Source organism: Lytechinus pictus, chromosome 14 (assembly GCF_037042905.1).
Source record: "Lytechinus pictus isolate F3 Inbred chromosome 14, Lp3.0, whole genome shotgun sequence".
NCBI classification, from domain to species: Eukaryota; Metazoa; Echinodermata; class Echinoidea; order Temnopleuroida; family Toxopneustidae; genus Lytechinus; species Lytechinus pictus.
This window is the reverse complement of record NC_087258.1, coordinates 5,388,401-5,411,375: the sequence shown is the minus strand read 5'-3', so window position 1 is coordinate 5,411,375 and position 22,975 is coordinate 5,388,401. Positions and strand designations below refer to the sequence as shown.

The 22,975-nt window shown below is 36.0% G+C and overlaps 2 protein-coding genes across 3 annotated transcripts; one reads left to right on the top strand and one right to left on the bottom strand.

Annotated features, from left to right (window-relative positions):
- Window positions 1-333: 333 nt before the first annotated feature.
- On the bottom strand, window positions 334-13,157 carry LOC129276733 (TAR DNA-binding protein 43-like). 2 transcript variants are annotated; one of them, XM_054913134.2, is made up of 6 exons: window positions 12,729-13,157; window positions 9,658-9,833; window positions 8,784-8,939; window positions 7,383-7,577; window positions 6,387-6,528; window positions 334-4,821 (listed from the first exon to the last, which is right to left on the bottom strand). In XM_054913134.2, exons 1-6 carry the CDS (start codon window positions 12,985-12,987, stop codon window positions 4,268-4,270), a joined length of 1,482 nt encoding a protein of 493 aa, XP_054769109.2. In that variant the 5' UTR covers window positions 12,988-13,157; the 3' UTR covers window positions 334-4,267. The 2 variants fall into 2 exon arrangements, with proteins under 2 accessions (XP_054769109.2, XP_054769110.2); XM_054913135.2 differs by having other exon boundaries at window positions 7,383-7,574; window positions 12,729-13,131.
- A 1,935-nt stretch (window positions 13,158-15,092) lies between these two features.
- On the top strand, window positions 15,093-22,975 carry LOC129276734 (uncharacterized). The gene is made up of 5 exons (XM_054913136.2): window positions 15,093-15,621; window positions 16,672-16,820; window positions 17,507-17,614; window positions 17,934-18,037; window positions 20,915-22,975. The coding sequence occupies exons 1-5, from the start codon at window positions 15,484-15,486 to the stop codon at window positions 21,085-21,087; spliced, it is 672 nt and encodes a 223-aa protein (XP_054769111.1). The 5' UTR covers window positions 15,093-15,483; the 3' UTR covers window positions 21,088-22,975.

The window sequence follows — 22,975 nt, the reverse complement described above, 5'->3', positions numbered from 1 at the left end:
TGCCTGGTCTATCATTTTAATAAATAAAATTTCAACTCCCCTTTTTCGGGAGAATATTTTCCCTCAGCGCTGCACGCTTCGGGCAAAATATAATCCCTTGGGAAAAATATAACTTCGTCGGGGAGAGGAAATGTTATATTCAAACTCTAGGTAGGCAATATCTGTGTATTATTACTGTACATATTATGTATTATGCATTAACGATATAGGATTTGAAAGGAATAAAACTGGGAATTAAAAAAGAAATATCACAACACGCATGATAAAGTAATTGTAATACAATACTTCAACACATGAATAAAGCACGCAAGCATGATCGTTTGGAAACAAATGTACTTGAAAAATGAATCTCACATTTATTGACTTCTCACAATATTAACTTACAGACACCTCTTACGCTTAGAGTTCTTTCTCTTTACCTTTCTTACATTCAGTTTGGAAACCAAAGGTGTAATTACCTGTATTGAATTTGAGATCTGTACTGCACACAAAAAAAAATTATGTGAACTTCACAAAAGGAGTAAAAGAATAAACATAAAATCAACCCCAAAATCCGAGCTTTTGACAACAGTCTGTACAATAAAATACAATTGAAAATCTCCTTGCTCGCACACATTTCTCTGTAAATTGGAAATTTCACAAAGATATCATTTTCATATATACATGTATGATTCTGTTGTGTATTGGCACCATTCACAGAAACCTTATTTTCCTTTTATGACAAGTTGGCTCTTTTTGTGACATAAACACACATACATCTTCCTCAAATCTCAAAGTCAGTATACATTTAAAAGTGAAGGAAAAATTAATCTACAACATGAACAAACTCTTTTCCCATCACGACCAACACCACACTAACCATACTCTACATAAGAATCCCCTGCTAGGAAGTGTCCACAGATAAAATTGATCAAGAGAGAGAGGAGAAAGGGTATTGGAGCGTACTCACACAAATGTCCTCACAAACTTTCGAGGCCCATGGTAAAAGTTTGCACCACTCTTTCATCTCAATCTCATATCATCATACAATACAAATGATGAATTTATGAAAGATGTAAAATTAAAGAAACTTGGGTGCCTAACCTACACCCTATATCAGAACATTAGTATGATTGGTGTTATAAAAAGAAGTTAATACACTAGTCAAGAGGAAGGAAAAAGTAGTTTGAAATTTGGAGAATAATTCATTCACATAGACTCAAATAAATTTAACTAATAAATCTTGAAAATATGACAAGCCTATTCAATGAAAAGATTCTAAACAAAAGGTTAAATCTTCAAGCATCAAATAGAAGCAAGTGCTCATTCCACAATACAAGTTTTTTATGGGTGGTGCTCCAAGTCTTGTCAAATTACACTTTCAAGAAATAGGCCGTGGTTTCTTTCTCATTTGGTTATCACTTATACAATGAATACATCTTCTTCTACAGCATCTCATAATACACTTTGGAATGTTTCCATCATCTTCTCCCATTTCTCAGGCATTTTCAATTCTTGCTACACTGCACTTAACACTTGTAATATGGAAACGATACGCTAAAAGCATACATCCGCAAATCAATGTCCTGCTCAAATTTCCTCTACCAAAGTACAGTCCCACATCATTTATCTGACTGAATCAGGAACCGCGCTAAACTATACAAATGAAATGGCTAGCTAGCTATGAATGCAATGTAGTTAACCAGTGGGTAGTAGAGGAGTCTTCTCTTGTAGAATATTTATTTCTTTATGGTTGACGACTCCAGGTGATTATGTCATTTTTGGTAAATGAGATGGAAGTAAATGAAATAAAGCAGAGGATTAGAGTTGGGGGATACGGCCAGCTACTACAGTTGTCCTGGAGGCCACACAAACAAAGTAGGACTGTACTTCTCGTACTGACAAGGCTTTACATTAAAAAAGCTCCTATACTTTTGTACAGAGGAAAATATCACAAGAGTGCTGAAATCCAACTTTAAAGCTGAGCTCTCACAATTTTGGCAGAGAATTAACTTACAAAGTGAACATTTGTATAAATTAATACTTGTTAACAATTCACAACCAACTCGTTTGCACAATTAGCACTCATTAAAACTCTGATATTTCCCTGCAACTAATCACAGTTCTCAAAACTTCTAATTGTATTACTCTAAACACTTACATGTTATATGTTCTCTATAACTTTCACTTTATGCGGACAAGAATATCTCACTCTAATGCATTAAATGGATACTCTTTCGTCAAACCCTCTTCGCAAGGTACATCTCTAACTTTATGCTGTACAAACTCTACTCGTCTTTGAATGTTTTTGATGCACTTAAATTGCTCACAGTTTTCCTATTCACTGAATGTCAACTTCTTGGTAAATCTATCTTGCACAGATCATGTTCACTTCTCTTAGAAATGTCAGCTTGCAACTTTCAAATACCGCACAAGAATTGCTCAGATCTTTGCTATTTGTCAAACATCCACTTCTTTTATGATTTATCTTGCACAAAGGACCTTCGCTTCTCCTGGCAATATCAGTTCGCCACTTTTAAATACTAGTACTGCACTTGATCTTCGTAACTCGCAAGTACTCGTTTTGGTTTGACCCCTTTTGCATCCACTTTAAACAAGCTTGCCGACATTCACCTTTCAGGAAACATCACCCAAGCCATTTTTTTATTGAAAGTTCGTAACTTTCAAATACTGCATTTAACTTTTTTACCCTGTCTTTGCTCATTCAATTTGCGCCCACTTTGCTGACTTTCATATTGTGCTCTTTTTATCTCTCAGGATACGTCACTCAAAGTCACTTTTTCTTATAAAAGCTCGCACATTTCTCCTGAGCTCTCAAAGACTTACCTTGAGTGACGATGTCGTTCCAACTTTGGAAGAGGGTTTGATTTGATCGCAGCTTCAGACGCTTTTGTAGTGTGAGACAATCCATTAAAGTATGCTTAAATTTAAGATAATAAGCACAAAAAGAAGTACTAAATACGTAAGTATGAATTATACAGATTTACAAAAACAAAAATACCCCCGGTCTGCTGTGTTAATGATATCAACAGAAAGAAAAAATGAAAAAGATTAACCCTGACTAGGCCGGGCTTTTTTGGCTTTTCTGTGGGGGGGGGGTTGATACAACCCCCCTGAGATCTCGGCCGCCAATCGCGCGAGCGCCGCAAAAAATTGCAAACTGGTAGTGTGCGATGTAATCTACAAGGCTGTATGGTGAAATTTTCCAAAATAATGAGATTTTATTTTATATGAATTAATTATGCTAATTTATGCATAAATCATACTTTTTGCCCTAATTCACTAAATAAAGCTCCTAGAATGCTAATTTTTTGTAAAAAATATTCTTTGTAGCATTCTTAACAATCGCAATTGAAAAAAACTTCGGTTTGGAAATCAATTTCTTATGTATTTTATTGTTTTATGAATTTCTTATGTATTTCTTGTTTTTCAACCTTTTGTTTTTCTTTATTTTTTTCACCAGATTTATTGCACAACCTTTTTGAAGCATAATTATGCTAACATCAATTGATTTCAGCAGTTTAAAGTAAAAATAATCATATCTTTATGAATAAGATGAGAAAACTCAATTTGCATTGATTTTGTACACAAAATCACGTTTTGGAACAATTTTTGGTCTGACATGCACTTACAAAATGTTGCGTAATTTCGGAACCGCGTACCCGGGCGTCGTAAATTTTGTCTCAAAAGATGCGCGAGACTTAAAAGTATAAACTCTGCGAGTGGCGCGGTCAAAAAAATTCGCACGGCGGAATGATCGCAGAAAATGTTGAGGGGGTTGATTCAACCCCCCCGGCCTGTTTAGGGTTAAATCATCTAATACTTACTTCTTACATAAATTTATTTATATTATTGGAGTAATACATTTAGCTGGGAAAAACCTTTTAATACTGGAATTTGAGTATGCAATATGTTGACTTGTTATTATTGGTATTTCATTCACTGAGGAAAATTTGGGGTTAAACTAGAAAGATAATAAAGGAGGCTTTTAAAAGATACCCGGTAATGCAATTATTAGAGTTCAGTGACTAGAGTTCATCTGGAAATCAATCCTACATGTATCTGACCAAAATGGGGGAAAAAATGGAGAGGCAAGACAAATAATTGGAGAAGTTTGAAATTACTGGACTTAATGACAGATACATGTGAGAAGGAAGTGAACACATGTACATATTTAAATATTTACATCATAAATTCTCAGAATAAACATATCTGCTGAGAAAGCTCACTTTGTAATATCGTCCATTCACATCTGCAGATTAAATACCTACCAACCCGACGATTTGGCAAAATACTGTCCTCCCGCTTCCCCGCTTTGAGGCGATTGGCCACTCCATGATTGATTTGAGTAACCGACGTCACCCCCCGAGAGTCCTTGGCTACCCGAGCTACCGCTGCCACCACTGCTGCCTCCTCCACTGCCTCCACCACCGCTGTTACCTGATCCACCGCCCGACCCACCACTACTTCCACCGGACCCAATCCCACCTAGCATATTACCCATCATACCAAGCCCTGCCTGGCTAAGAGCAGCCGCTAAGACAGCCTGGTTGAGTTGCATCTGGCTCAGGTTTCCTTGTCCACCCCCGCCACTCCCACCTCCTCCCCCAGATCCACCCCCACCGGAGCCCCTGTCCATGGGAGGGTGTCCACCCACAGGGCCATCCCTTGGGCCATCCCGGGGCCCGTCCCGCCCACCTCCATATCCTCCGCCCCCATAACCACCACCACCTCCGTAGCCACCGCCGCCTCCTTGCCTGAAGCGGCCACCATCGCGATTGTAGCCACCGCCGCCACCGCCACCTCCTCCTCGATGGTACGCTGCAGAAAGAAATAAAATTTTATCGGAATGTTACATAGCATCCATACAGATATTCATTAATTAACCCTAATTCTCCCGGGGGGGGGCCATAATGGCCCCCCCCTCGACAATTTTCGCGATATATCCGCTGCGCAAATTTTTTTGACCTCGCCGCTCACTGACTTTTTACTTTCAAGTCTCGCGCAAATTTTGAGACCAAATTTGTGACGCCCGGATACGCGGTTACGACATTACGCAACATTATGTAAGTGCATGTCAGACCCAAAATTGCTCATAAACGTGATTTCATGTACAAATCCAATGCAAATTGTGTATTTAGCCAAATTTATAAATGTATCATTATTTCTACTTTTACTGATTGAATTTAATTAATTTTGCCTTGCTTATGATCAGAATTAAGTCTGGAACGATTTCCATTGAAAAAACAATAAAAAACAAAAAGTAAAAAAAACAAGGAAATACATAAGAAATTCATAAAACAATAAAATACATAAGAAATTGATTTCCAAACTGAAGTTTTTTTTAATTGCGATTGTTAAGAATGCTACAAAGAATATTTTAACAAAAAATTAGCATTCTAGGAGCTTTATTTAGTGAATTAGAGCAAAAAGTATGATTTATGCATAAATTAACATAATTAATTCATATAAAATAAGATCTCATTATTTTGGAAAATTTTACCATACAGCCTTGTAGATTACATCGCACACAACCAGCATGCAAATTTTTGCGTCGCTCGAGCGATCAGCGGCCGAGATCTTAAGGGGGGGCCATAATGGCCCCCCCCCGGGAATGACAAGAATCAAAATACCCCGGGTGATTGAGGGTTAATTTAGGATGTCCTAACACTTTCTCCAATTAGTTTGATTATGACTGAGCAAGGTCTTCATTCAATTCACCAAAGGAGCTTCCAAAAATAGGCTAAGGCTGAAGGAAGAGATTAAAACATTGATCTTCGCACGCTTGATCTCTTCGATTGAGACAACATATTCAGATATTTTTTTGTAGCTGAAGCTTTATTCTCTTTGACTTTCATTCTGATTTTCGAAATGCTTCCTATTCTCATATCAGAACTTATGTTACAATTTCAGAAAATATCTTGATGAGAAATTCAGTATAAGGTGGCCTTTGAAATAACACCAATATATTGAAATAATCAAAACAAGTGAGTATCATCTAGTGACTAGTATCATCCTTTCAAAATGACAGATGAGTAATTCCCAAGAATGACCCTCTACAATCACATTTTCACTGACACTTGCATGTAAACTTGTTTGTAATCACTAGTTTCACTACCAAAAAAAAGGCAAAAGTTTCTTCTTTTCCTCTAAAATGTGAGACAGAAATACATATCTAAAGAAAACAAAATAATGAGACCATCTACAAATAAATAGGTTCTGTCCAATCTTCACATAATTAGACCTGACACATCCTTACCAGAGGCAAGAAATCATAATAAACAATAATTAAAAAAAAACTTTAGTGTAATGCCTCAAGTTTTTTAGGATGTGTGCATCTTCTAAATCTTTAAGTTTCAGATCACACTGTCATAAAAAATACTTACAATCCATGTTGCCATATCCTCCTCCTCCTCCTCCTCGATCGCCTCCATAGCCGCCTCCATCACCATAGAAACGGTCTCCTTCTTTACCCATTGCCATCAAGCGTGATTTGGGCTCTGCTCGATTTATGTACACACTGTTTCCCTATAAGTATTGAAGTGATTTAAAGAATACAGAATAAATATTTTCGATGTCATGAAAAGTTAGAGATTTCACTCAGGGACACTGCTTCATTACTCACATGGAAAACAATCTACTGAGTAGGTTCAGTCCCGAAAATTTTATCAATGAACAAGCTTTTACCTTTCTATGTAAATATCACAGATGCCTATCTCATGCCGTTTAAATTTGTGGCTGACAGTTTTAAGAAGTTTTTAGAACCCTGGTTGCTGGACAACCACCTGCAGACACTCCTCCCGCCCTGTTTTAATTTCATGATAAGGGAGCTTTTACTCGGGATGTTCCATCATTACTCATATGGAATTATGGAAAACCAAATATTGAGATAAATGATGATCCACAATGATGGCATGTGGAAACCAAATCTTCCATGTTCATCTTCAGAGCAGAAAATACATAAATAGAAGGTTCAGAAAAATGACTGTAAAATTGGTTAATCGGTTGAACATCACATTATTGGAATGCTGAGAGAAAAATTCCAGAATCAAACACAAGTCTTGCAATAGATTTGAGCATAATCATGTGTTATGCAACAGAAAATTGCTATAAATTGTAACCTATTAGTGGTGACAAGACGCCTTCTCCTGCGCCAATTGCATCATTCCATCAAAGATGTAGGGTTAGAGTTGCAATAGGGTTTTATGTTAGGTTTAGGGTTAGGGTTGTAATAGGGTTTATGTTAGGTTGAGGGTTAGGTTTTAGGGTAGGGTATAGAGTTACATCCAGGGATGAAGATAGTCAATCAATTGGTGTGTAGAATTTACAGCGGAGCAGTTTTCGACAGAGCAAGTGTCACGGAACCCTACTTAGTTGCCTACCTTGATGATCAGATCTTCTTGGACGATCTCATCAGCATCTTTTGAGTTGTGCATCGTCACAAAGGCAAACCCTCTGAATGGCTTTGGGATGAATACATCGTCCACCTCACCATACTTGCCGAAGATGTCATATAGATCATCCTTCGTTGTGTCCGATGTCAGTCTTCCAATAAACAGCTTTTTCCGACTTGCCTGCTATAAGAATGGAAGAGGATCAGTGAGGCAAGGCCTGAGAAGTGTATCCATGCCAATTTTATATTGTACTTCTGAAGTCCCCAACTTTGGTTGTTTTTTATGCTGGAAATAGTATATCATTTTTATAGAAATTGCACAAGATGGACAAGAGTTATTGATATCTGTTCAAAAATGCTTCAAAAAGAAAGTTCATTTTATGAGTATACCAAGATGTACATGTAGATGTGCTATAGAAGGTCTTTCAAGAAGGAAACACAACTTTCAAGATACTTCTTTATTGATTATAAGTATGAATTTCCATGATGCCTGCATTGGATTTCCTGCTTTGTAACTGAAAGGAAAAGGTGCTTTACCAAATATTCAATGCATTGAATTCAATCACTGTATACTATATTATAATATAGGAATACAAAAGCATCCTAATCATTGACAAAGCGTTCCACGGGGGTTTGATATTCCATGTTAACCCTTCGGATCCGACTGGCTTCTGCCGAAGCGAAATATCAATATTTACTATTTTTGTCTCTAGAAGCATCGTTTTGGATCAATTTCTTTTGAAAATTTCAAATTAGTTATGGACAGCAAAAGGGAAGCTCTTTTCATGTCGAAATAATATAATAGAATCATGAAAAAGAGACATATATACAATTTTATAACTACTTTACAAAATAGACAAATTGCAGCACTTTCCAACAATTTGCACTCTTTTAGAGCTCACTCATTTTAAAAGATGTATAATTATGAACACATTTTGTATACTAATTTATTCGTGGGCTTGCGTGACTCTGAGATAATTAACTTTTGATATTACTCGAATTATGGTTATTTCTGTTAGCTGATACCCGTTATACGTACTAATGCATTATTAAAACTGGACCAGCCAAGTTAAAATCCAAATCTCTCTTGTTGCTACAAGAAACTGTCGCCAAATGAAAATGTATGTTTTGTTGAAACAGCTGAAAAGGCATTGTTGAAACACCTGTTTAAAAACAATGTCTCGTCGTCAGCTCGCCAGATGGGGTTAAAGCAGGCTGGAACCAAGCGGTTAGATTCCTATCATTCATAACACATCCCTGATCTAATCAAATCAAGCTCATAAATTATTTCCAATGGCATACATGTTTTTGTACCATAAAGCCAGTTTGGAGTCAAGTTTGTTAATGTGAAGGTAGTTATTGTTCTTGCGATGATCAACTGCATACGTACCACAACTCCACCTGTGCTTGGGTATTTGACCTCACACCATCGGCTGGCATGATCAATCTTATGCCTCTTCTCTACCACGCCTTCTTGGGAATCAACGTCCCTGTAACGGATGAACCCAAAGCCCTTGGATTTCTGAGTGACTGGATCTCTCTTCACCTGATTAAAAAAAAAAAACATTAGGAAATACATCAGTTGTAGGTGACGCATGCCGTCTGACATTATTCTGGCTGTGTCCAGTCTATGCAAGTCTATATGCAACACAGAACACAATCTTTAAAAGACTTTAAATTCATGTTATTCACATTTATTAACCACCTGTCTTTCATTATGAACTTGGGCGTATTATTCTTTTTAAATATTGATAACAGCACTCAAATCTGTCATTTTGAGCATATTCTCTATTTAAGTGGAATTTCAGAAATGGATCAATTCGGGGTTTTCAAAATAGTTTAAAAGAATGAATATGCCTTCTAAATACAAAGGCAAATACATGTGATAAATAACTGAAGTAGGATCTGGTTGGAACTGAAAGGATTAATCCACTAGATCAATAATGCATGGTGGTGTTTGATAGGGCAATGTTAATATACACCAAATGAGAGTTACATGTAGGTGGTTGGCATGATTTCTTAATGTAATCACATAGACATTTCAGAATTTTTTCATTTGATTTCTAAATTTTGTAGGGAAACAGGCAAAAAAGTTCATATTACTTTCCAATGCTACTTTTTAAACTCATCAGCCAAAATTTGATAAAATAATTAAATTAGACCCTATTATTTGGGAGCTCTTTTTAAGTTTTCTAGAGCTCCAGTGTACCAGTAATTTTCCCCTGAGATGAAGGGTGGAAATAATGCAAAAATTAAACACACACCTGTGCCATCAGAAGTTCACCATATTTTCCAAAATACTCCTTCATCTCCTCATCAGTTGTGTTGTAATCTAAGCCCAAGACAATCAGGTCCACTGTCTTCGCCTCTATCTTTCTCGTCTTACCAGCCGGGTTCTCCCGATTGTCTTCACCTTTCCTTTTGTTCTCTGAGGATTGCTCTGTAAAAAGAGACAATTACAAATTTTAAGTTTTGGGTTGTCAGTAAAATAGGTCAAGTAAAATCATGTAAATAGTGCTGAACCAGACGGACCCCCTTGAAAATTTACAGCAACTAGACCTACATGTCGCGAGCATAACCTGCCCGGAATTCGACATGAAACTTAAGCTTTTCTGCAATTTTTTTTGTTCTAAAATGTCTTTTCACAAATGAATTTTACATCAATGTTTGTTGGATATAGATCTATTTGTCTATTTTTAATTGCACTGTTTATTTTCTCAATATTTCATAAAATCTTGAAATGTATCACCATATTTTGCGCCCGTCCGTTCGACATTTCGCATTTGCGCGTTCAAAAGTCAATGCGTGCGAGTGTCGCTAAATTGCACCAGCACCGCACTGCATGCAATATGCAACTCGGAAGTTGCAGCGCGCGGCCATTCGCTCCAGCATTTATACGCTCAGACCCCATGTTATGCCTCATGTGGAGGCCTACCGCTAGCATACGTGGAGCTTAATGGCCAGTAGAGGCGCAGGGCCAATATTGGAGACTGTCTCCAATGTGGGAGATTATCTCCAATATCAGAGACTTTTGTAAAGAATTTGGGTATCTAATTTCAGAGACAGTCTCCAGTTTTGGAGACCGATTTCCTTTGTTTACATTTGCTGCAAAAGGATTACCTTGGCGGCAAATAAAAATGTGATAAGGAGATTCCTCATGAAAAATTACCCCTTTTCACCATCTACTTTAAAAATTCACCGTCTACTTTTGTTTTGATAAGGATTTTTGTTGTAATCACACACAAAACAAATGGGCTTCTGACCTCAGTGAGACGAAATTTTGGGTGGAAAAAAATCATGCTTTTGTTGGTGTTGTTTCTTTTGTCCTTTTGCAAAGCAAGTCTCCAATGTGGGAGATTGTCTCCCCTATTGGAGAGAGTCTCCCATATTGGCCGTGCGCCTCTACTGATGGCCCAGTTGATTAGAAACAGAGGGTCGTGGGTTCAAATTCCAGCCATGGAGTAATATCCTTCAGCAAGAAATTTATCCACATTGTACTGCACTCAACCCAGGTGAGGTGAATAGTTACCCAGCAGGATTTATTCCTTGAATGCATGAGCGCTGAAAGGCAGCTCGAGCTAAAGCCAGGGTAATAATAATGTGCCTAGCCTTCGGAATAGATTATTTCTAGATAGATGGCGCTATATAAATGCCTATCATAATGCTCTAACGACGTTAATAAACTTGATTTCTGTGCAAATTCTTTGCGATACACTTTCTCCATTATTTTTAAATGGTCATTTCGATTTGAACTTGAAGTAAGATTTTTTAGACAAAGACCAAATAGCGCATTTTTTAGCGACCCCACTTCTTAAATTTGAGTTAAGCCATGCCCATGCCATGGCATGCTGTACTTGATCTTTGATTTTATGTTTTAGTTTTACATCATTTTATTTTTGTTAAATAAAAATGGGAAAGAGTTCCATATGCACCCCCCACCAAAAATAACAAAAGATTGTTGAGACTTCCGGTTCGTTCACTTCAGATTTTTCTATCATTTTTTACTGTTGCTTACCTTAGTTGGGACTCGAACTCACCTCGGTTGATCTGCAGTCAAGACCTTTCCCGCTATGCTAGCGAGAAGTGCTGATACCGGAAAGGGTATTTTTCGATTATCAGCCGATAGTTCGACTAGTCTTGACTCGCAGACCCTTTACAGACTAAATAAACCGATGTCTATGGACAATTACACGCACAAGATCTCGCTCGAAATTTGACGGAATAAAGCCATATTTTGGTATGTATTTCCACTTCCCCATCATATATGTTCGATATTAGGGCTAGATATATTATTCTGAACCTTCTCCATGTTTTTATTTTCAATTTTAGTGGGGGGTGCATATGGAACTCTTAGTCTAAGTAAGACTCTTACCTAAAAATGTTTAATAAACTGATAAAGAAAGCCTAAATGTAAAAAACAGGAAAACCACAAAAAAAGGCAACCGGCCAAAGGCCAAAGAAATTAAACAAGTGGAATGCCTCTGGCCGTCTCACCTGCATCACGCGATTCAATATAGCAGCAGTGCTGATTTTGAAAACTACTATAACTCGCACAAGATGTTCAGTGATACTTGGTTACTCTTATTTCCACGTTTTATGAACTAGACCAACACACTTTCAAATTTATGGCTGTAATTCAACAAATACCCCAATTTGGGCAAAGTTCATTGACCCTAAATGACCTTTGACCTTGATCATGTGACCTGAAACTTGCACAGGATGTTCAGTAATACTTGATTACTATTATGTCCAAGTTCCATGAATCAGATCCATAAACTTTCAAAGTTATGATGGTAATTCAACAGATACCCCCAATTCGGCCAAAGTTCATTGACCCTAAATGACCTTTGACCTTGGTCATGTGACGTGAAACTCATGCAGGATGTTCAGTGATACTTGATTAACCTTATGTATAAGTTTCATGAACTAGGTCCATATATTTTCTAAGTTATGATGACATTTCAAAAACTTAACCTTTTGTCCTTGGGTTAAGATTTTGATGTTGATTCCCCCAACATGGTCTAAGTTCATTGACCCTAAATGACCTTTGACCTTGGTCATGTGACATGAAACTCAGGCAGGATGTTCAGTAATACTTGATTAACCTTATGGCCAAGTTTCATGAACTAGGTCCATATACTTTCTAAGTTATGCTGTCATTTCAAAAACTTAACCTAAGCCTTAGGTTAAGATTTGGTGTTGACGCCGCCGCCGCCGTCGTCGGAAAAGCGGCGCCTAGTATAGTCTCACTCTGCTATGGCTATGCAGGTGAGACAAAAATCACATATAGATTTCATTTAATGATTCTATGTCTACAATTAGATCTATGCCTCACCTACTCCCTTGGGGAAAGTTGTTACATAAATGAGATCTTCCCAAACGCCATCTGATCGCGGTGCATACACACGTTCGTCTATCACACGCAATCCACGGATGCCCTGACTCTGCGGGTTACGGTACTTCAGTCCGGTCGCGCCGGGGAACTGGGCGATGATTGTTGATAACATGATGGTCCCATCTGGCTCAATAGGTAGTTCGATAATCGCGTCCGGATCGGTCTCATTTTCCGTTGTGGCTACACGAATGAAATCCATGATTTGTCACTGTAAACTTGCCAACTTTCCTTAGAAAAGGAGAAAACGTTCTCTGAAATTCTGCTTCACCAGTACCAAAATGATATTCCGAATACGGTGACAATATCGCTGGCTTTCTTTGCTTTATTCAACATGGACGAACTCGACTCGGCATTATACACCACGCGTGTAAGGTCAATGAACTTTTATTAGTCTGGTATTACAGACCATATACGTATACATGCACGTATCAGGCAGGGAGCTCGGAGAGAGGTCAGTTCAGAACCGGGGTTCAGCACCGGGGTTGAATCAGCACTCCGTCCTATATGTACGAATCTACCTCACACTAAATATAAAAACGCCGAAGTGTTTAAATTTGATGAGTAGTAATATGAGGAATAAGGGGCGGCGAAATAATTTTCGTTTGGAAAATTAAGGTGGGGGGGGGGGCAGAGCAAAAAAAACAAACAAGCACGCATACGGTGCAAATTAATATATCATACATATTTTCAACACGAGATTGCGTTTCTGTCTGAAGTAGATCCGTGTTTCGTGTTAATGTAAATTGAGCCCGAAGTCGAGCAAAAACCTTCAATAAAATTTTGAACAAAATATTTTGAAGGCATAAAACTAATTACAACCCATGGGTGCATTATGATAAGGTATTTAGACAATTCTCTTGAATTCAATTTTAGTTGTAATTGTATTTAAAAAAAATGAAGAGGACAATAAGAATCAGATTATATATAGTTCCATGATCATTATCACGGAAAAGATGGCGATGGGTAACTTTTTATCTCCCTGAGGGCACTGTTATAAAGATGAGGCCAAGACTGTCCTTTTTAGGAATCAAACTTTATAGTGTCCGTGAATAGAATCCACCAAATTATGTCTTCTCTTTAGTCTGTACTGAATACGTGCCCCTTGAGGGGCGAAAAGAAAAAAAAATTAAGGAACGACAAAAGAATTAAATTTTGCAACACAAAATACAAAACAAATCGACTTCTGGGACGAAAATGTGCAGACTGATTAAAAAGTGTTAACCGATCATAAACGGCACATTTCATTATTTTGAAAAAAAATTGTATTTTTTGTTTCTTTGGGAATTAATTCATGCATGGGGCAAGTGCCCCCCCCCCCGAGGCCCCTGGTTCCGCGCCCCAGCAGAAAAGAAAGGGAGCTAATTGCAATAAAGTTAAACAGACTGCAGAATTTGACAAGCTAAAAGAAAATGGGCATTTAATCACAAATTAATAAAAGGGCATATTAAAATGGGGCACTCATTATCAGCAGTGAAAATATTATAGACCAGGCCGGGTAAATTGGAGAAGAGGAAGTTCACTATGAAATAAGGGAGCTAAATGGGGCCAATGAAAACGTTATGAGAGGGGTCACTATTCGATTGAAATATGCACTTGCAGAACGGGATCAGAGCTAGGAGTGAACCGGACAAGAGCAGTACTAACAAGGGCATCTAATACGAGATTATAAGGCAAAGGGGCTCTTCGGGCCCTTCTCAGCTGAAAGGGGCACGTAAGACGTTTTCTTATAGCCACGAGCACAAAAATGGGGGCACTGTGCCCCCCCCCCGGTTTAATGAAAATCACAAATTTTTTTGACGTCACAGACTCACAGATGACTATCTCTAGTCTCTTTTGTGTGAAATGAATTATTTTTTAATGCAATTTTCTATTTTAAAAAGTATATGATTTTCTTTGTTCGGTGGTCATTATCATCACAGTCTGACAATATGTCATGGTCTTACACACCATTTTATACTCCCTTCTATAAGAAAAATATTTTATTAATCACGTTCCACCAAAGTATGAATTATAAAATCTATTTTAGGCCTACATGATACATGTCTACGAGGAGCTGTTCGTATGACGTCACAAATTAAAAACTTAGAAAAAAAAGTCACAGTTCTCTTAATCTATAATAGGTTTTCATCAAACATTCACCAACATTTTTTTCTCTATATATTTTTTCTGCTCATTTTCGGGCATTGGCAGGATGAAATTACCCTTGAACATACATGCTGCTTCAGGAAATGCCAGGTTATTTTTTAATCAAGTAATTGTCTTTATTATAATGATTTATTTATTACTTTTGAAAGTTCTTATAATGATATCAGACCGATTTATCCATATCTCTTGTCTTCTATCTCGTTTCAGGAGCCATATTGGGGTCTTTATGGAGAGACTATTTCTTTGTTAGCAGTGACACGCTCGTCTCAATTACCGCTCGACCCCTTTGCCAAGAATGAACGCGTCCGCACAAGATATATCTAATTTCTTGCGTTCAAAACGTTGTGAGGGAACACAATGGAGAGTTGCATAGAATTAAGAACATTCTTATTTTTCTGACAGGGGGTCTCAGGGGTCCCCTTTTACCACCGAAAGGGTGCAACGAGCGTCCCGTCGCCGTGGTATTTGCATTTGATGCACTTGACGCATTGAGTTTACAAGTGGATCAAGACTAGATTGAACTCGATCTTCTGTTTATCTATCAAACAAAATGCCTGCTAAAGTAAAGAAGAAGAGAGCCAAGTCGAAATCACCAGGGTCAGCTGAGGAAAAGAACAGACCAAGACCAGACCCAATTCCACCACAAGATTTTGGGCCAGAAGAACCAAAACCATCACACCGAGAAAGTGTAAGTTAATATTATCATTATGATTCCCAAACACACTGTATGATGTATCATACTCTGTTAACGTTCATAACACTACAGAGTACAGAATTAGAACTACATTAATTAATTTCTCTTCCTCCTTCTCTTCTATCCTTTTCTTCTTCTTTGATTCTTCACTAATTGTTTTATTTTGTCAGGGATTTTGTAGATTATTTGTAAATTCAAGCTTTCTTCTGTTCATATCCTGTCGACTCTAACTTAATTCACCCTTAACTTTTTGAAAGATATATTATAAGCACTTGTTTCTGGGCTTATCCTAATTGATTGGGAAGTAAATTGAATATTCTTGATTTTCATTTCATGTTTTTCTTCTTTGATTCTTCACTAAGTTGTTTTATTATATTATGTAGATAATTTGTAAATTCAAGCTTTCTTCTGTTCATATCCTGTCGAATCTTCACCCTTTACCTTTTTGAAAGAGAATGCACTAATTAGTTTTGTATATTATGCAGATGAAGGCTTTATGCCTAATTAATTTGGAAGTAAATTTAATTGAATATTCACATGAATCATATCAGCCAGCGGTATATATCTCTTGACTTTGATGATATGCAAATTCATTATTTTCTTAACACAGAAAATGTGAAGAATGTGTAAAAAAAAATCATACAGATGTATGCCTTATTAGTTATTATCAGAGATGGACAAATTAAGAGATTGATTTGGGTCTACATGTATACGTGACGCATAGAAGAAATTACATGATGGCAATGGGCAATTTCCCCTTTATCACAGCCCAAAATTATCCTTAAAATTCCAGAAATATAGATGCTTTGAAGCAATCAACTTTTCTAGCTAGAGTCGCTCCAAAATCTGTCACAAACAATATCCAAGCTAGAGCATTTGGAAAATCAATATACATGTTTACTGTGTTACCATAATGTTTGTGTGTCTGAAGATGTTTGTCAACTATGGATAACTAACTCACAACATTTTTGTTCTTCTTGCATCATGAATCATCAAATCATTCTTAATAATCATCTTTCTATTCCTCTTTTCTTGATCCGTTAGCTTCAAAAGGTACTTACCGGAGACCGAGTCGATCTTCAAACCAAGGAGTTTATGGGATGTAGAATAGCAACCAAGGTTTTTGAACAGCTTACCACTCATGAGATACGCGATCTCAAAACAGTCTTTGATGCTTTCGCTGATAAAAGGGGGTAAGTATGAGCTCATTTGGGTGATAATCTAATGAGGTGTTTAAAGATTGTGTCAACTTTTGGTAATGATCACAAAATATTTCAACAAAATCCAACAAAATTACCACCCAATGTGACGCAAGTGCTTGTAAAGACATTGTACGTTGCTCAGAATGATTCTCAAAAAAAAATTGGCAAGATTCTGTCACTATCAAAATGCTTGATGCACTAACTTGTGATGTCACCTACATTGTTATAACATATTTTTTTATTTTTTTCAAGGGAAAAATGGATACAAAGGGATAATTTAATACAGTTTTGTAAGATTTTAATTGTAGACAAAGAGAATAATATAAAACATTATTGAACCTTTATCAAATCTTTAGACAGGGTTTTAACCATCTTGTAATTCTAAGAGTTTATTAGGCTGACTTATGATTCCAAAGTAATGAAAATATTGTAAAGAGCATTGTATTTGCCATTTAACCCAATTAACAATGCCACTCAAAATTGATATTTAAAAAGCCTGGAAACATCTAGCTTGAGCCATTTTGTAAGTATAAATAAATGAAAGTTTGAATGATTTGAAAATAGTAGCATGTGAGTAGTAACTTAAAAAAAACAATTTACAACATTATCCCTTCCTGTAAAAATTATGTTTTTAATAAATTCATGTAACACCTTCATGTTTCTTTTCAATCACGAAGGATGATACGAGCTGACCATATAAGGAGAGCCATGAGATCTCTTGGTTTCAAAGTCTCAAAAACGGAAGCAGTTGCCATGGTAGCAGATATAGACCTTGACAGATCGGGGTAAGTGTTCTCATTCTCAGATAACTTACAATTTATCTGTATGAATCATGCTTTCTATAATCAATAAATCACATTTTCAACCCAAATAACCTTTTGATTGAATCAAATTCAAATGAAATTAAATTCAAAATGGTTTGTGAGGTCAAAAACTTTTGTCGCAGTGAGTAGCCGAATAACAAAAATATTTTTAATATGAATTACATCTAGATTAAAGTGGTATTTATAAACAGAAAAAAAAACACGAGTCTTCCCCTTTTTTGATTTTTTCTTAAATACAAATTTTCTCTCTACATATATTATTTCTCCTTTTTTCCTGTAGAACAATTGACTTCAATGAATTTTTGCTGTTCATCATTGATAAGCAAGGCACAGCAAGAGATGTACAGGCTGAAATATCACAAGGATTCAAAATGATGGACTATGGTGAGTTTACATGTACAGTACATAATCAGAAGCGTACGCAGGGGGGGGGTCAGGGTTGGCGCGTTTTAAACGGTGTGTTTTAAAACACCCGTTTTTTTTACAAAAAAAACACGTTTTTAAACACCTCATAGACTTGTGTGTTATAAATATGCATGGATGTGATTTTACATGAATTTATTTTTTATACTTTTATTTCTTAATTTGGTTTATTGTTTTCTTCTAACTAAATCTCTTTCTCAACACCACTCTTTTTCTCCTCTCTCTTTCCCCCCTTATTCTCCCTTTCTCCATTGCTTTGTCATGTTCCTTTCCTCCTGTTCAATTGTGCACATCAATCCATATTTAAGAATATTCTCATTTTAACAAACATCCGAGTGTTGTGCTCACTTTTAGACAGGGAAAGAAACACTATTTAAAATGAGCTCAAATATGTAATAGTAGAACTTGAATGAAATGGAAGTGTTGCACAAACATAATATTTTGCAAATAGACTGTATATCTGACATTGTAACCTTGAGGTACACACAAAATTAGGTGAAACTTTACGCTTCGTAAAGATGAAGAAAAGTAATTTAATTCAGTATAAGATAATCAGCTAGCAAACATTTTTTTCCTCCCTGAACATGTGTGGAACTACCATTGTTTTAACATTTTTTGGTTCAGTCAAGTTGGTCATTATTATCAAATCTGTAAAAATTGAAATATTGTATTGTTCAAACAATTTAAAAAAAAATAGTGAGGGGCATTATCAACTCTCTCATTTGCACATCACTGAGTTGTAATGTTTTGTGAAAAATAAGCGAAATTTTAAAATGTTATAACTTTCTTATTTTACATCCGATTTTGATGAAATTTTCAGCATTATGCTTGTTTGAATTTTTTCTACTGATTCAAATCAAACATTTTTCTGGGGTGGACTTGACCTTTAACCCTAACACTCCCAGGTGACCGTAATGGCCCCCTTAAAAATTTATATGATAAATCCATAAGCACAACAGGGCCACGCCATATTGTTCAAGACTATTTTTTGGATACATGCATGGATATGTGGTTATGATATTACCATGGAGCTATCAACACATTAATAGCTCAATGATATTACAAGTGCATGACAGACCAGAATTGCTCAATATCGTGATTTCATGTATAAAACCAATGCAAATTTTTCGCCAACATTTTTATCTGTATCAATATTTGTACTTTTTGTTAATGATTGGAAAATTATTGCCAATAATTTCCATTAAAAAACCGATTAAAAAAACACAAAAGTAACCACAAAACTGTAGATAAGAAATATGTAAAAAAAACAGTTAAAACAAACATTAAAAAAACAATTTGATCAGAATTCCTCAATTAAAGAAATAAGCAGTTCAAGGGCCTAATATTTATAGATTTAAACCCAATTTTGTATTTCATGCACTTATGGGTACCCGGTAGAATGTAAAAGTCATTGTAGCTTGTCCAGTACTATGTGCGCCTCACTGGCGACTGACTTGAATACTACCCAGGGAGTGGAGGATGTGCATACATTGTGTGCGGGAATGACTGATTGAATCCGATGATTGTGGTAATAATAAATCTTTAAAGCGCTTAGACATGTCGTTCCAATGTTAAGCGCGATATAAAAGCGGACTTTTATCATTATTATTACTTAAAATTTGTATAATTGATTCAAATGAAATAAAGCATATTGAGTAAATGAAATTAAGCATTGAAAGCCTATAGTCTATAGATTATGTCATTTTCTTACATTGTGCAAATTCTTCTCACCCCCTAGATTGACAAGACAAAAAAAAACCTGAGACTACATCATATGTATGAGGAATAAACTTATGAAATGTCAACTTAATTTTTCGGCATTCAATTTCCTTGATTTTGTTATTTGGGGGAAAATATGAACTTTTCTGTTGGAAATTCAGTAAAAAAAATTGTAGTCATCTCTTACTAATACTCCAAAAATGTATTTAAAACATCAAGAGCTTAAATCATACTGTATTAAATGTACAATTTAATTGATTTACAGAAAATTACATCGTTCGTTGGGAAAAAAACGTTTTAAAACGATTTAAAACGTTTTAAAACAATAAAAAGCGTTTTATTTGTTTTGTTTTTTTATAAAAAACGTTTTTTATTACAACCCGGGGGGGGGGGGGGGGGGGGGGTTACAGGGGTTCAACCCCCCTTAATTTTTTTTTGGGGGGGTTGGTTGTCAGCATTTCATTCAGCTTGAATCCCCCCTTTAGAAAATCCTGCATATGCTGCTGTACATAATAGGAACATCTCTGATAAATGACTATGGCAATTTTGTATACATATACATGGGACGGGGATTTCTGAATTTGGATCTTTAGAGTATTATTGTTTTTCTTTTTTTTATACATGTACTTTTGTTCATGTTTATAACAATATAAGTAAAACTTAAATTGTTCTGATTAATATGTTTTATTTCACTGTAAATCTACAATATGTTTTCCTTTATCAATATCAATTTATAGGTGATCACTTTTTGGAATTCAACTTTTCCCTTTTGCCATGGTTTTCATCAGCCAATTATTAGTTCCATGAGAAAATGTACATTTGTGTTCCATTTTAATCTTTATTTTCTTAAAATTTGACGTTGCTCTGAGTTGTGTTCTTTAATTTTTTGATATATTTATGTATTATGCATTGTAATCAGCTGTGGTTGCAACAGAATACCATATAAAATAATTACAACAAGTAATAAATTAAAAAGTGAAAATACATGTATGTAAATAATCTGTTAACCTGCCAATCCGTAGCACCATTCAAAATCTGTTTTGGTGGATGAATGGACAAACCCATAATTCTTAAATTGGCAGTTTTCAATGAAAAATGTAATCTTGCTTCAACCTTCAGATAACACTGGCAAGCTAACATTAGACAACCTGAAGCGAGCGGCCAAGGAATCTGGTGTGAAGTTTACAGAGGCTGATCTGAGAGAGATGGTTGAGGAGGCTGATAGGAATGGAGACAACATGGTAGACCTTCAAGAATTCTCCACCATTATGCTTAAAACAAATCTATTTTGAATAATATTAATAAACAGTTCTATGTATAGCACATCACATTATGAACATCTCTGCGCTTCCAAAGGACTTGGATATTATTTAGCCTGGCAGCATTGCAGTGCACAAGGAATTAATTTGAGGAATTACTCCCTGCCAGGTACCTATTTTCCTCACCCGGGTTGAGTGCTGCACAATGTAGATCAATTTTTTGCTGAAGGAAATTTAGCACACCTTGGATTTGAACTCACAACCTTCTGTTTCAAAGTCCAGAGAGGAATCCACTGGGCCACAACCCTCCAGTCAAGAAATCTGTCCCAATTTGGAAAGGATGTATTTCTTTGGAGTAACATGAATACGATGCTAATAACAATTAGTCAAGTCTGCCCTTTGGCATACATGTCCCTCCCCCTTCTAAAAAATGGCTGAATTATAGTCTCCTGGGATATAAGTATCACAATGTGCCAGGGGAAGGGGGGTGGGGAATGAAATCTACAAAGCTGACTCGCTGACTGTCAATAGACAATTTCATACCGTTGCAATACCGGTACAAGAAGAACAATGCATACTACTGGAAAACCCATTGAATACAAATGGCAAAAATTTCACTAAATTTAATTTTACTATTTTGTTATGATTTGTTATGTCACTGAGTTGGCCTCGATGCGTCTTTCTCTTTAAAGTTTTTTTTTCTGTCCTCACAATATCAATGAAACTTGTCTTCAGAAGCTGAGAACCTTGTAGTGAAGAGACTAGCCCTACTTTCCCTTATTCTATTGGGAATACTGTTTCCCAAAGTGTTTTTAAAAAAGTGCAAAATAACTTTTATCCCTTAATCAGCTTCCAAACTTCTTTTAATAGTATTCCTCAGATGATTGCAGTTAATTTGATGAAATGAATTAAAATGCAGTGGGTTTATTGAATTAAAAAACAGATTTCAGGAAGTTATTGATACTACAAGTAAATTTGAATACAAGTAAGTTGTCCTTCCAGAAATGAAATATTTGAATATATTGAAGCAAATTACTCAACCAGATAGGTGCAAGAGGTGTTTGGTTGTGATTACTGTGATACAAAATATAATATCATGATTAAAAAGTAATATTTAATTCAACTTTGGAAATGATTAACATTTTTCCTGTATGGTATTACAATAGACCTAGTTCCTGTGGGAAATAGTCTTTAAATTCAAGGTCGATTTTCGACTAGGAATGTGGATCTAATTCTAATAAGTTCTGACGTACATTTTACATGACAAGATCTAATTTTGTGAATTGTGCAATCTAGGCTGAAATAGTAATGAAAATCTCCAACACATATCATTTGTAGGAACATGTATAATAATTGATCAGAAATAGATTCATCTAGCAGCAGAATGGTATGCTTATTTTGTCCATTGAGGTCTTCCAACAATTATTTATTTTCTACTAGAATCAGTCTGCATAAGATGGTAATATATTCAGTACTACCTGGGGCCTGTCTTACAAAGAGTTGTGATTGATCTGATCAATCATAACTCTATGGAAATCCATCAATGCATGAATATACATCAAAGCTAGAAAATATTTCGAACAAACATGCATTTAATAGATGCTGACGTTGCTGGCCATCCGTAGTTGCGATTGATTGGATCAATCGTAACTCTTTGTCAGACGGGGCCCTGGTCATTTGGTTGAACTATATAACATTTTATGATCGTTTCAACTGTTGACATTCAAGTGTACCTGTACTTTGCTCCCCATGTCATGTCATTTGCAAACCCTCAAAGGGCCTAGTCTTCCACATACGATGTACATGATACATTGTACAATAAATTTTTGTTATGAATCCATCTGAAAAATTTGTAATATGTATGTAAATTGTAAATAGAGAGCTGTATCATGGTCTGTAATAAAGATATTTTGTAAAACAA